Raw genomic sequence first — 16,381 nt, forward strand, 5'->3', positions numbered from 1 at the left:
AAGGTTCAAATTTAGATACGAGGCCATCTCAGTTTTTGTTCCTTTTACAAAAATGGCGGACATTCAAAATGGCGACTATACATATGTGACTAATAGCACGATAACTTTTGAACGAAACGTCACATTTCAACCAAATTTCGTATATAGGTTCTTTTTTTGATGAGTAATATCGAGGTCTTGAACTGGAAGAATCGGTTTATCAGAATTTGTGTTTTTACTGTTGTTTCTTTTCAATTCTTTCACCCTGTATATATAAATTTTTTAAAAAGGTAATAACGCCATTGAAAATAGTGTAAATATATTTTTTAGGAAATATTTTGAACTTTTCAGTTGTGTTAATTACCATTTACTGAATGCATAACGTATGTTCACATGTACTTATGGGCGGTAGATTCATTTTGAATGCCCGCCATTTTTGTAAATGACTAAATCTGAGATGGCCTCATATCTAAATTTGAATCTTTGTATGTGTAGTATGTGTGGTCCAAATTATATGCTTCTACCATTAAATGCACAATAATTCTTATATTATTATTTGCACGAATCTGCCGCACATAGGTACCTACATGTGAAGATAAGTTCAAACACATAAAGAGTTCAAAATATTTCCTAAAAAATCTTTTTACGCTCTTTTCAACGCCGGTATTACCTCTTTGAAAAATTAATATATACAGGGTGAAAGAATTGAAAAAAAAACAACATATTTTTACATAAAAAAACAGTAAAAACACAAATTCTGGTAAACCGATTCTTTCGGTTCAATACCTCGATATTATTCATCAAAAAACGAACCTATATACCAAATTTGGTTGAAAACTGACATCTCGTTCAAAAGTTATCGTGCTATTAGTCACATATGTATAGTCACCATTTTGAACGCCCGCCATTTTTGTAAAAGACAAAATCTGAGATGGCCTTGTATATAATTTTGAACCTTTATATGTGTAGTATATGTGGTCCAAATTATATGCTTCTATCATTAAATGCACAATAATTCTTATAATATTTGCACGAATCTGCCGCATATAGGTACATGTGAAGATGGGTTTTGCACTTAATAAAAAAATGGAAATTGACATAACTAAAAAGTTAAAAATATTTCCTAAAAAATATTTTTACGCTCTTTTAAACGGCCGTATTAACTATTTGAAAAATTAATACAGACAGGGTGAAATAATTGAAAAAAAAAACAAGATATTTTTACATAAAAACTAAGAAAAACACAACTTCTGGTAAACCGATTCTTCCGGTTCAAGACCTCAATCTAATACGTCAAAAAGAAGAACCTATACACCAAATTTGGTTGAAATCCGACTTTTCGTTCAAAAGTTATCGTGCAGTCACATATGTAAAGTCACATATGTATAGTCGCCATTTTGAATCCCCGCCATTTTTGTAAAATACAAAATCTGAGATTGCCTCGTATCTAATTTTGAACCTTTATATGTGTAGTATATGTGGTCCAAATTATATGCTTCTATCATTAAATGTACAATTCTTATAATATTTGCACGGATCTGCCGCACTAATTTACAATGTATATACATTGTAAATCTCAAATCATGATTTACAAAGTTTATAAAATGTAAATCATGATTCGGGGATGCCACTGGCGAAGCGTCCATGTAACCACTGTTACCATTGGTAACAGTTAAAAATCTTGCAAATAAATATGTATTTTATGACGATGAATAATTCCATTTATTATTTTATTTTATATTTACCAATAGAAATATATTATTATATTATGTGTTAATAGTACCTAATTCAGTAAATAGCCAGACAAACGAAAATATTGGCGAGTTTATGTGACTCAGTTGCACTTTATTATTCTGTTACCAGTCTCATTTGTGGTGACAATGAATGGTTATCTCGCTGTCGCTCGGGCGGCTCGGGACCGGCTAGTACTGAGAATTTTGAAGGAGCGATGAGCGTAAGCGCGCTGTGTATATCAGTAGGGCTGTTACCAGATTTAAATTTGCTAACAGTACCTATAATAAAAAGTGTGCATGCAGTTCACCATGGATGAGTGTCGCTGCGTAATCGATCAACTACTTGAAAAGTAATTCTGATTGAAAAATAAAATGAGATTATTGAAAATGAAAGACCTATTTTAAACAATTTAAAAAAGGAATTTAAAAAATTAGCTCCTTTAGTACAGTGAAAATCCTTGGTTATGTGGTTGCAAGAAAAATAGACTGTATTGTTTGCCATGTCTTCTGGTTTTTACAGAAAAATGGGTGGATCAGGTTCACGATTTAAATAGTTTTAGAGTTTTAAAAAAGAGACATGAAATTTCTCCGTTACCTACATGTAAGATGTATACCCAATTTGATTCAGTTTGGCAAAACAAGAATCAAAAGTTCTCTTAACCAAACATTTAAAGCAAATATTGCTAAACATATAATGAGTTTGTTAAAAAAATAGATACATAGGTACTCGTATATCCTTAGCTCACTTATAATAGATATGTACCGTATGTTTTTTGGCCGAACAAGAATTAGCGTTTCGTGGTCATTTTGAGGGCGACGGCTCTGACATTCGAGGCAATTACAGGGAATTGTTAACATTAATTGCCAAAAAAGATCAAAAATTTTGCCAACATCTAGAAACATCAACTGTTTTTTCGAGAGTTTCAAGTGATATACAAAATGATATTATTGAAGCTATATGTATATACTGCTATGATCTACTTTTTATTACTTTACATCAATTAATCTTTATTTGATTACTCCAATTAATTATTTAATCAATTGTCGCAAATCATACAAAAAAATTTAAGAAAAAATCTCAGGGTGCCTTTTTATAATACAAAAAAAAAAATTATCTAAATTATCTTATGTTTTACTTATCTTCTCTCGTGGTTTCAGTATTTCTTAGTTGGTTCTAATCGGGAAAAAATATTAGGAAAACGAATTAAATAGAAATATGTATAAAATAAGCAAACAGAATTGTCTTTTATTATCAAAATCAATACTCTAAAAATCGATCAAATTTAAAACCTGTGGACACAGCTGTCCGAATGAAATGTTTACCACTTAAATTTATTCTAGTTAAAAAAACAATTTATCGGTTTGTTCCCGATGACTTTGATAAAACAAACTAAACAAACAAATTTAGGTATTCGCAAAATTACCTATACTTCCTATTTACTTTTTGAAATATTGGAATCTTAATTCATATGCTTTTACTCAAAATTTTAGTTTCCGAATATAAAAATATCTTTCACATAAATTGACTGACATTTTGCTTCACTCACTCTGATATCTTCTCTTGACCCAAAACAGCTATCCCTCGTTGACTATGTTAGGCTACCCATCAAAGCCCTCTCTGTTCTCAAGCTTCAAATCTATCAGCATACCAGCACCAATTCTCCAACAAAAACACAAACTCCAAAAAATTCTCTCCTCTCCTTCTCACAATAATACAGAATCAAAGAGGTATTTCGTCTCAATTTGTTCTGTCTCTCGTTCCACTTTTCAGCTCTATTCTCCACTATCAAAAACACCCACTGGTACTTGCTATCTAACTATCCACGAAAACGTTGACTGCTCTTCAGCGATGCCAATAACATAATGAGTTCCTCTTTCCAAACTATCTCAACATTCAAAACAAAACTTTCCCCATTCCAAAGTGCCTAGCCAATCAGAAACATTTATCTCCCCACCTTCCTTTTTTTATTTGAAAACAAACAGTCATTCTCTCAAAATATTCCTACCCAAACTTATGACTTTCCGGAAATTATCTAAATATTCCTATCATTAAACAAACATATTTAAAATTCCAAACTTTCTTTACCTTAATTTCCTAAGAAATAATTAATGTGGCTTTTGGAATCGTGCATAACAAAACACCGTTATAATCTCCAAATACCCTGAATAATTATTGTCTTATTCATATCACTTTCTTTCCTAATGTGTTTTATTTTTCAGGGAAAAACTTACTAACGATAAATCACTTCTTAAAAACTACTTATAATAAATAGTTACAAATCAATATACAGGGTGGATCAAATTTATGTGCCCGCGTTATATTAAAAAAAATTAAAATTTTTATTCTATCTTTGATTGATAGATTGATCCACAATAATACATTTAGCCATATCTTCATTTTTTTAAATAAGATTTTTTGCATCTGGTTTTGGTAACACTTTAGAAAAAGTCACGCGTCGCCACTGGGGGATGCTCCTCGTAACATCAACGTGGCTTGGTTTGTTTATTCCTAGTGTATCTTTCTTGTGATTTTAGTATAAGTTCTCCATCAAGGATAGCTCATTGCTAGATTTTCTTGTAAATCTCTTATCATAGTGTAACTTTTAATATTGATAAATTTGTTGTCATTTTATTATTGACAACTTTCATAGTAATATTTAATCTTTCTTACATACATTTTTGTTTTTAGCTTGCCACTACATTTATAAAGCTTTAGAAGATTATAGCGGCAAAAAACCTATAACATTGGCAAAACCATCTAAAGACTACAGCAAAGTCATACAAGCTAAATTGAAGATTACAGATCCAGCTAGAGTCCTTTTCATTGGAGATACGTAAGAATAATTTTTTTATATAATGAAAAAACACTGAAAACAACTACGTTCTATCTATTCTCAATCAGGTTATTGGTGTTTTGTTTTGTTTGATTTCATTTTGATAAAATTAATCAATAATAACATTTGTAACATGCGAAACAAGTTTAGAAAATATGTGCCCTAAATTTTCTTCCTGTATTTAATTTATAATCTAATTACAATGCTAATAACAATGGAGAATTGACATATTTGCTTATGTAAATGTAAAATTATTGTAATTATTTAGTTTAACACGTTGTGCAACTTCAAGGTTTGCACCTCGAAGAGTATCTATAGCCTAACAATCTGTACAACCATCCTATGGCACTACAGCACATTTTGAGCCCTGTCCTCGCTCAACAAACCTTTTTATTCATTACAGTCTATAGCCATTGTTCTACACGATCGACTGCTAAGTAGATTTCTTGCATCCTCATCCAAATCATCCATTTATCGCTTTCTCAGTCTCCCAATTGATCTCTTCCCCTGGAATCTGGCATTAATAGTTTTATTGGAAGCCTTCTTTCTTCCATCCTAACCTAAATATATGATTTGCCCATTGAAGATGCTATAGGCGAACAAATTCACATCAAATTTTGATCGCAGATGATGTAAACTTGATGGGAAGAACATCAAGAGACATCAGAGAACTTTTTGTGGAGCTTGAAGAAAATGCAAAGAATCTTGCAGAATTTGACAATAGACGACGTTAACATTAAAGTAGTGAAATAGCTCACATTCCTGGATATACAAAAAACTGAGGATACGGAAACGAATAATGCTTGCTAACAAAGCATAATTCTCTCTGTCGCAGGTGTTTGGATCCAAAGATATCCATAGGGAAGTAAAGTTTAAAATATATAAAACCATCATACGACCAATAGCAACGTAGACATACGGCGTAGAAACATGGATCACGACTAAATAGACAATAGATCTTATGAACATTTTTGAAAGAACATTACCCTAAGCATCAAAATTAACGCACCACCTTAAAATGAGACATTTTTGATGTCTTGTATTTCCTAAACCCGTTGTCCGATTTGAGTGATTTTTTTAGTATATTTATTATAGCTTAATTTTTCAAGAATATCGTTGTAATAATATTATTGCTAAAGAGGTAAGTGTCATTGTATACCGGGTGTTACAATGATAGTGTGTTTTTCCTCAAAGTTTGGAACACCCTGTGAAATATTCTAGCATATATAAAATATTGAAATTAAAACTATACTGTATTCTTAGGCTTTCTTAACATTTTGCTATTTGATTTATTCGCTTATGTTGGATAATAAAAAAGTTAGGTACTTTAACAACTAGCAATGTTATTCATCAATACAGGGTGTTTCTTAATAAGTGCGACAAACTTTAAGCGGTAATTCTGCATGAAAAAATAATGACCGTTTGCTTTATAAACATATGTCCGCAAATGCTTTGTTTCCGAGATACGGGATGTTGAATTTTTTCTTACAAACTGACGATTTATTTATTGCTCTAAAACTGGCTGATATATGCAAATGAGGTTTAGTAGATTTTAAGGTAGTTATTGCGCGTTTTTTTGACATACAATTAAGAATTTTATATTCACCAATGGCGTGCATACGTGTATAAACATTTTAGATACATCCCGTATGCACGCCAATGGTAAATATAAAATTCTTAATTGTATGTCAAAAAATGCGCAATAACTACCTCTTAAAACCTACCAAATTTAATTTGCTTATCTCAACCGGCTTTAGAGCAACAAATAAATGGTCAGTTTGTAAGAAAAAATTCAACATCTCGTGCCCGTATCTCGGAAACAAAGCATTTGTGGACATAATATGTTTATAAAGCAAACGGTCATTATTTTTGCATGCAAAATTATTCCTTAAAGTTTGTCGCACTGATTTAGAAACACCCTGTATTGATGAATAACATGGCTAGTTGTTAAAGTACCTAACTTTTTTATTATCCCACATGAACGAATCAATTAAAAAGTAGAATATTAAGAAAGCCTTAGGCTACAGTTAAGTTTTAATTTTAATATTTTATATACGCTAGAATCTTTCACAGGGTGTTTCAAACTTTGAGGAAAAAACACAGTATGATTGTTACACTCGGTATATAATGACACTTACCTGTTTAGCAATAATATTATTAAACCAACATTAATCAAGTATATTCAAATGGGAAATAAGCCACAATTTTACCTAAAAATGATTTTATTAACGTTTCGACGCCCAAGTCGGGTGTCGTTGTCAAAATACAAAATAATACTAAATAAACAAAAATGTTGTTGCTTAGTAAAAAATTCTTCTAATAATTTATTTAATCTGACTCATTTATATCGGCAATTCAGACACGTATTATACATTTTAAAGTAGACGACTTTAAAATAATATTGCCAATATTGATGAGTTGCGTTCCTGGGACGACTTTACTAAAAGATAGTTCATTCGATTACATGAAATCAATCCCAACTCAAGAATATCCGCCACAAAAAATCATAGCATGTGATCTGTCTTTAAAAAGACAACCAAATGCAACAGTGGCACTGAAATTCTCGCGTTAGAGATTCCATAGTAAATCACGAGGGAAAACCAGGAAAAACCTCGTGATACTATCCCGACATCGTAAGTATTTGGGTTTACATTTAGTTTACTCTCAAAACTAATACCAAATTCTGACTTGATATTTTAAATTTTAAATAATACTAAAATACTAAATATGTACTAACTCGATATGTTACTGATTTACTAATTGTGGTATTTTCTTTCTATTGACTTATTTCTTTTTATTATTGGCTTATTATTTATATTTATTGGCTTATTTCCCATTTGAATATACTTGATTATAAAAATGCCACAAGAAAATAGCTTCAGAACAACATTAAACCAACATTCTTGAAGAATAAAGCTATAATATACTAAAAAAATCACTAAAATTGGACAAGAGGTTTAGGAAATACGAGACATCAAAAATGTTCCATTTTTAAAGTGGTGCGTTAATTTTGATGATTAATGTATTATACTAATTAAAGTATTTAAGGAGGATATTGGGAACCATTATAATATACAGAATAAGGTACAATCACAAATTATACCAATATTACAAAGAACCATCTGTAGCAAATTATACAAAAATACAAAGATTGCGCTGAGCAGGTCACCGAATAAGAATGGATAACGACAGTAGGAAGAACACCTAGACAGTTCAACACCTAGTAGAACGCCTAGCGAAACTATGGTCACCTCCAGTAAGAAGGTGGTCACCTTCAACTATATGGTCCGCCGGTAGGAAGACCAAGGAAGAGGTGGATAGACGAAGTGAGAACCGATGCTAAAGAAATATTGAGGGTGGACAAGTGGAGGAGAACAGCCAGAGACAGAGATACTTGGAGGCAGGCGAATGCTGGGAGAGGTGAGGGCCCGACTTGGGTTGTAGCGCTATAGGAGAGAGAGATTATTTGTCTCAGTACCTGTCTTTCAAAGATGATCATACGGTATACATATTTTTGAGTCAATATCCAAGGTTCACTTCCACAGCTCAATATCGATCGCATTATGGTCTTATACTTAATTCGTGTCTTACTTAGTTCCTTGATGTACGTTTCGTAAATTAAATATCTGGTTCATAGCAAAGCATGCTACACTGGCTAGGATGATCCTTCTGCTCAACTCTGCATCATCTATGTTGTCATTTGTGATGTTAACTTCTAAATAAATAAAATCTCCTTTTCTAATTTGTCAACTATAAGAAAGGGTCGTTGTTTCTCTCACTGATCGGATTAGGATTTCAGTCTTTTTTGTGTTTATTGATAGACCTATTTTTTATGTGTTCCATATACCTACTCATTCTCGCTTGTTAATCCTTGCATTATATGAAATTGATCTGTCATCTTACGCTGTATCTTTACCTTACACTGTCTTCCTCATTTTCATTCGGATGAGCATAACTAGTTTGGACGGTATTTCAAATTCGTTTAATACCTATTTTGATAAATGTGCCTTGTCTGTTAATAGTAGGGAGCACAGTATTCTAAATGTGCAGTTACTCGAGCGTTATGGGGACCTATTGGATTGTGAAGAGTAGGTCCTAAAACCAAAAAAAGTTAACGGGGCAGTCAATGCGGGTATTTGGCTCCGAATCCCATCCTACTACATCGATTTACTTGATATTTTCACAGTAAGTAGAGAATAGCTCGAAAAACAAAGTCTGCCCTATGCTGAGGTGCGCCTTTAACTTGAGGGTGGTTCCCATCCCTTCTCGGGGATGGAAATTTTTTGATTAAAATAACCACGGAAGTCGCTAGAAAACCTGATTCTAAACAAATACTGTTGTGTAATTTTTTTTTGAAAACTCAATACTTTTTGAGTTATTCGTGGTTGAAAATTGGCCATTTTCAGTGAAAAATGACATCCTTTCGGACGGCTTTTTGCGAATACCTTAAAAACTATGCATCTAACGCAAAAAACGATTTAAAATATTTTTGTAGCTTATAAAAAAACAAAGATACTCGTTCCTTAATAAATCTTCTAGTTATAATACAAAAAGAGATATGGTAGGTTAAAAGAGTTTGTTTTTTTTTTGTGCATGCTCAAATCGGTGTATTCAACTTGAAATAACAGAAAAACGGTTGATTTCAGCTGTATAATGCTAACAATACCTTTTGTAATGCTGTAGAAGACCTTTAAAATGAGCAATATTAAATGTCGATTACATTTTTAAACTAAACGAGATATGCTGTAAAAAAATTGATGACTAATGTATTTTAAGAAAAAATGTGAAGTATATTTAACCCCTCATCCATCAGAATTTAAATGTATCGTTTTCCTTCTACAATACTTTTCATTATAGTGTTATTTATTGGTTCAAAAAGTTGTAAGGGTTTAAAATAAATGGTTTTAAAAAAAATAAGATCAAATTATAAAGCGCATTTTTAAATTTCCTTAAAAATATTCCTTTTTCTCCATGTAACTCGAAAGTGATAAGAGATACGAAAAAAAGATACCGCACAAAATTTTTTTTTTAAGAAATTTTAAGAAAATTTAAAAATGCGCTCTATAATTTGATCTTATTTTTTTTTCAAAAACCATTTATTTTAAACCTGTGCAACTCTTTTAACATAGAAATAACACTACAGTAAAAGGTATTGTAGAAGGAAAGCGATGCATTTAAATTCTGGCGGATGAAGGGTTAAATATAATTCTCATTTTTTCTTAAAATACATTAGTCATAAATTTTTTTGCAGCATATCTCGCTTAGTTTGAATGTAATCGACCTTTAATATTGCTCATTTTAAAGGTTTTTTCAGGTACCTACTACAAAAGGCATTATACACCTAAAATCGACCGTTTCTCTGTTATTTTCTTGTGAAACTTTGGGACTCATCCATTTCCCTACGCCTGGCCCAAATCGTCAGATTTTTGAAATATACACTCTCTTGCATGTACTTAACTTACCTTATCTTAATCTGACAATTTTGAGTTTTTTAAGGATAGATTTTTTTCGGGCCCCCCTTAACAAACTACCCTGTGTTAAGAGCCAATATATGGTAGAGGTATATCTTCAGGGTACCAGGTTTCTCTCCATATGATAATCTGACGCGCTCGAGTAACTGCAAAAATTCCCGCTTGGGCTCCCCTACCATAAGCCATATGCTTAACTTGCTTAACCGTGAATAATTAATCCATGGCTAATCTTTCTTATTGGCCTACGTAGCTAATGGGTAGCGTGCTTGGCTCGCGTGTCGGTGGTCCGGAGTTCAAATCCTACCGCCGGCAAGAACAACTAGACATTTTAAAAAATGTTTAAAGCCCCAGGTCGACTCAGCCTGAATAAAAATGAGTACCTTGGGTAAAACCAGGGGTAATAATAGGCGGTTGAAGCGTAGCATTGGCCCTGTTACCTTCCTTGTATACCGTAGGCCCTAGATAAAGCAGACTACCCTGCTATACTTCCAAAGCCACAGTGGTATACAACGGGAGACTACTATTATACTATCATCTTTCTTCACTAAATTCTTCCTGATATTCTACGATGATCGGCTCCTTCAAGGAGTTGTAGCCTATGGTTAAGTACATTGAGATAAAGGGGCTTAACACTATAAATTTGTGAATTTATTCACACATCAAACTTTAACAAGGTAGTCAATTATATGGCAATGGAGACTGTAAAGATGATTTTGATTTTACTTACGTAAATTGTTACAAACTAGAAAATTTTCAGAACATTATTAATACAAAAAAATTTTTTTTTAGGATATTATTAATACAGAAACTATGATAACGATAATAGAGCAATCATTAGAGTGGCAGAATAAGCTATATGTGAACTATATAGACTTCGAGAAAGCGTTTGATCGTGTAGATCGCAAGACCTTATGGAAATTGCTAGAGAAATACGGAATGCCTCCCAAGTATATCAGAATTATAAAGCTGTTCTACAAATGGTCCACAGCACGCATAGTCCACGAAGGCAAGTTAACAGAACAAATAGATATTGGTACAGGAGTAAGGCAAAACTGTGTGCTCTCTCCAACCTTATTCCTGATAGTAATCGACTGGATCATGTCTAAGGCTACTAGTAATAAGACTGGAATAAGATGAAATGTTTTTAACCACCTTGAGGACTTGGAATTTGCAGATGACATATGCCTTTTAACAGAAAAAAGATAACACATGCAACCCAAAACTGAAAAAGTAGCAGAGGCAGAGAAGAAGGTCGGACTTAACATAAACGTCAGAAAAATTAAAATAATGAAAGTAAATACACCAAGAGAAATGGGAATATCACTGGGAGGCACGGAATTAGAAACAGTAGAGAGATTCAACTACTTGGGCAGTATTTTGAACAACAAAGGAGGGACGGAGGGGGACGTAAATCGGAGAATAGGAATAGCTCAAAACGCATTCAATATGCTAAGGAAAATGTGGTCTTCATGTCAGATGACAAGTAAAACCAAGATAAAATTATTCAATAGCAACGTGAAGACTGTATGGAGCAGAAACTTGGAAAGTGTCAAGAAAATGTATCGGATAGCTGCAAGTGTTTATAAATAAATGCCTAAGGAAGATTCTTAACATTTACTGGCCAAACCGCATATCAAACCAAGAATTATGGACAAGAACTAACCAGGTACCTATATCTAAGACAATATGCAAAAGGAAATGGAGTTGGATGGGGCACACGCTAAGAAGACCTGCTACAGACATAGCGAGGCAAGCCCTAGAATACACACCACATAGCAAGAGAAGATCAGGTAGACCCGTAGAAACGTGGAAAAGAAGTGTAAACAAAGAAATTAATGCTATTGGGAAAACCTGGGCAGAAATAAAGATTAGTGCAAAGGATAGAACAGAATGGAGGCAGACAGTTGACGCCCTATGCTCCGTACGGAGTGAAGAGGAATAAGTAAGTAAGTAATTAATACAGAAAATATTAAACAGATTGAGAAAAAGCATTCAAAGGTGTTAATATTTACAATCGGCACCTTTTCAGGCATCAGTTTCTGATGGACAGTTTGTGTGACGAGGAGATATATTTATGATATGTGCAACGGCACTGGTGGATACTGTGTCAGTACAGGTAGTCAAAGGATGTTCACAGGGGAAAGTCTATATCTCCACACTTATAAGATCTCGTTCTGGACGGGCTGAGACTTCTGTAATGTTACGCATTTTGGATACTACAATATGGACTTGAAAGCTGGACATGAAAGCAAGAACACATAAATAAGTCACTTAAATGTGGTGTTGCAAAAGTATGCTTAAAATAGAATAGATATCTACACAAGAAAACGAAGACGGAAGCATTGCGAGAAATGAGCAAAGATGTATGCGAGAAGACTTATGCCATGGTGGAGTTCTATAAATTTAAGTGCGAGAAAGAATAGATTAGAAACAGAACCAAAATCATCGACGTAACAGAAAAAGGGACAAAAATTGCATGGCGTTGGCGGAACACATGGCAAGGAATTTGAAAATAGACACGTAGAATCAGAGTGACGAGTGAAAAAGATGGATATATAGATATTTTAGGAGTAGCGAGTATTATATATTTCAATATCATTTATTTACTTACATGATTTCTACTTCTTCTTGACTGGCTTTACAACTCGGGGCTAGTCTTCGCAGCATCTACTATAGCCCTCCATCTTCTATGATCTTGCACTTCCATTTTCCATTGTTGTATTCCAATCCTAGATAAATCGGATTCAACATCATCCTTTCATATTTTTCTGGGACTGGGCAAGAAAAAGTTATTTACCAGCAATTTTATTGCTGGAATCGAATATTATGATTGTATATATTAATAATATAGGTATGCAAAGTCCGTAGATAGTGTGCTACTTTTAAAATATATATACATATAATATAATAGAAATATTTTAAAATTATAACCAATTTTTTGGCTTATAAACAAATAGAATATCTCGGGAAATATTAAATTAAATTAAATCTTGAAAACGGTATTGGAAAAAAGCGGCAGGACGCTTCCTTTAAAAGAAAAAACGTTTAATTGTGATGAGTGGTTCCTGAGATACAACCGGTCAAAATTGACCGGCATTTACGGCAAAGACATAAACAATAGGATCATAATTGTCGAACAATCACCTTTTTATTTTTGTTCTCTTTCTCCACACCAATTTTCATATCTTTAAAATACTCATAACATATATTATTATTATAAAAGCTATCGATATTACGAGTGAAAATTGACAAAAATAGCAAAATTCCAATCAAAAATGAGGTTGGAGGAAATGTAATCTCAAAGTTCAAAATCGGTATACGTTAAAAAAATGCATTTTCTCGGCTTCCCATGGAGCAATTTTTTTCATTCTTTTTTTTCCCAAGTAACTCGAGTAGAGCCATCTACCGAGTAGGATTATTAAATGTCAAACTTGCTTCTGTTTTGTTATAATAGATTAATTTTTTTATAAGAAAAGAAAACTACATATTTTTCCAGTTGTACACTTATTTTAGATAAGCTTACTACAAATGTACCTTTTAAAGGTACAGGAAAGCTGTATAATTATTTAACCAATTTTTATTTAAACAAATTAAAAACTTTTGTTATAATAAATATATTTATTTATTATAACAAAACAAAAGCAATTTTGACATTTAGTAATGCGTTAGTTAGATGGCTCTACTCGAGTTACTTGTGAACAAAAAAATAATGAAGAAAATTGCTCGATGAGAAGCCGAGAAAATTCATTTTTTTAACGTACCTGTACCGATTTTGAACTTTAAGATTACATTTTCTCCAACCTCATTTTTTATTGGAATTTTGCTATTTTTGTCAATTTTCACTAGTAATATTGATAGTTTTTATTATAATAATATATGTTATATGACTATTTTAAAGATATTAGGTCTGGATCCCGCGTATGAAAAGAAAGTTGATTAATAGCAAGCTGAAAATTTGTTAATAGCTTAAGGGTGTGTAGTCGGTTAAACTTTGATATATAGGAACACTGGAACAGGGGCAGTTTTAATTGTGGAACAGGTTAAAAAATTGGAACGGTCAGACCACGAAAACGGCACATTTATTTTGTCCGTCAGAACAGACTTAAACTCTCCGAACAGAGATTAAACTCTCATGCCAAAATCAGACTGCTATTTATCACCTGTCATAATTCCTGTCATTTGACATATTCTACATCTACATGTTCAACTCATTAAAACGCCCATTTGGTGATAAATAGCAGTCTGATTTTAGCATGAGAGTTTAATCTCTGTTCGGAGAGTTTAAGTCTGTTCTGTCGGACAAAATAAATGTGCCGTTTTCGTAGTGTGATCGTTCCAAATTTTTAACCTGTTCCACAATTAAAACTGCCCCTGTTCCAGTGTTCCCATATATCAAAGTTTATCCGACTAGACACCCTTAAGCTATTAACAAATTTTCAGCTTGTTATTAATCAACTTTTTTTTCATACGCGGGATCCAGACCTATATGAAAATTGGTGTGGAGAAAGAGGACAAAAATAAAAATGCGATGGTTTGACAATTATGATCCTATTGTTTATATCTTTGGCGTAAATGTCGGTCAACTTTTACCGGTTGTATCTCAGGAACCACTTATTACAATTAAACGTTTTTTCTTTTAAAGGAAGCGGCCTGCCGTTTTTTTCCAATACCGTTTTCATGACTTAATTTAATTTAATATTTCCCGAGATATTTTATTTGTTTATAAGCCAAAAAATTGTTTATAATTTTAAAATATTCCTGAGGCCGCTTAAATAGTCCAATTTCAATTCTGTAAAGTACATTAGATAGGTACAGTGCCTTTGTATACAAAAATCATAGCTATTTTTATGTATCATAATTATTGTGGTTATTATAGCGACCGTAAATTTTTAATTAACAGTTTAATTGTTGCTAAACTGTTTATTCAATTTCCATCGGCTCCTGGAATTATAATCTATGGGAAAGTAGATTTTATATTACCAAGTTATTTAATTATTGATAAACAGCTAGTTATCTAAAATTTTAGTTAAAAATTAAAGATTTTGTTGGAAAACCCCGTATTTTCCGAAATGCGGGAAAAACACGTTTCTATGCAGAATTTAAATACGGTTAATTTTTATTTGGGTGTTTTTGGTGTAAATTTAAAATCTTTGGAGTTATAGAGCAAAAATTAAAAAAAAACACGATTTTCGGGCGCCATTTTGTTAAAAAAAGTAGCACACTATCTGCGGACTTTTCATACCTCTATTATTAATATATACAATCATAAGCTTCCATTCCAGCAACAAAATTGCTGGTAAATAACTTTTCCCAAAAATGGCCTATTCTCCGATAATCTGCCCAGACCATGATCTTCTACCGTCTGGTCTCTCAAAAAATACTGTCTTTAATACTGTGTCTTCCGTTGATCTTACCACATGACCTGTCCATCTTATCTGTTTAGCTTTTATATGTCTGACGATATTTTCAGTACCATACAGAGTCACCAATTTAGCTTTATGGCGCCTTCTCCACTCTCATGTCACTTCATCTCTTTGAGGGCCAAATATCATTCTGATTAGGCCAAATTACATGATTTGCTAATTTAATTATTTTTCAATATTTTTTCTGATAATATGTTAAACTATTTCTTCTTTTTATTTTCGATTTAGTAGGTTGCAATTAATTTTCTAGTTTTTTTTTAGAGTAGTAGAAGATTTGGGATTCGCTACAGTGAATAATTATCAGAAACTTCTCGTTCTTACTGGAAATACTAAAATGAAAAATATCCAAAATTGGACGTATCCGGAAGAATATAAACCAAATTATTATATACAGAGTTTACATGAATTAAATATGTTATTAGCTCAATTAAAAAATGTATAAAATAAAATGTATTCTAAATCACAAATGTTTTTTTATTTAATTAGATGGCTTTGCTAATTATCAATAAGCCAGACAATTTTTTTTATTTAACTACGATAATTTTTTTTAATTGAAAACTCATCCTTCTTCTTGATTACAATGCTTAATACTTAACAGTAGGGCAAAAGTTAATGTGTGTGCAATTTTTCTTTTGTGTTATTTTTATTATTTAATTTTAACTTATCTTTTATATGTATAATGTTGTTTTTTATAATTAATTGTTTTTTTATTTTTTCGGTGCACACTTATAAAATGTAACTTGTTGCAGAATTGCTAACATATAATATACCTATAGACCTGGATCCCGCGTACCAAAAAAAAGTTGATTAATAACAAGCTGAAAATTTGTTAATAGCTTAACGGTGTCTAGTCGGACAAACTTTGATGTATGGGAACACCGGAACAGGGGAAGTTTTAATTGTGGAACAGGTTAAACATTTGGAACGTCAGACTACGAAAA

The 16,381-nt window shown here is 32.3% G+C and overlaps 1 protein-coding gene across 3 annotated transcripts in view; it reads left to right on the plus strand.

Annotated features, from left to right (window-relative positions):
- LOC114325151 (uncharacterized) overlaps nt 1–15,907 on the plus strand; it is a 77,217-nt gene extending 61,310 nt beyond the window's left edge. The window contains exons 4-5 of one of the 3 annotated variants that reach the window (XM_050650051.1): nt 4,402–4,546; nt 15,691–15,907. In XM_050650051.1, the coding sequence (XP_050506008.1) occupies nt 4,402–4,546; nt 15,691–15,706 (161 nt within the window). In that variant the 3' untranslated portion in view covers nt 15,707–15,907. The remainder of the gene's footprint in view (nt 1–4,401; nt 4,547–15,690) is intronic. The other 2 variants (XM_028273106.2, XM_050650050.1) reach the window with 2 other exon arrangements.
- The last annotated feature ends 474 nt before the right edge of the window (nt 15,908–16,381 follow it).

The sequence above is a fragment of the Diabrotica virgifera genome, chromosome 5 (genome assembly GCF_917563875.1).
Source record: "Diabrotica virgifera virgifera chromosome 5, PGI_DIABVI_V3a".
NCBI lineage: Eukaryota > Metazoa > Arthropoda > Insecta > Coleoptera > Chrysomelidae > Diabrotica > Diabrotica virgifera.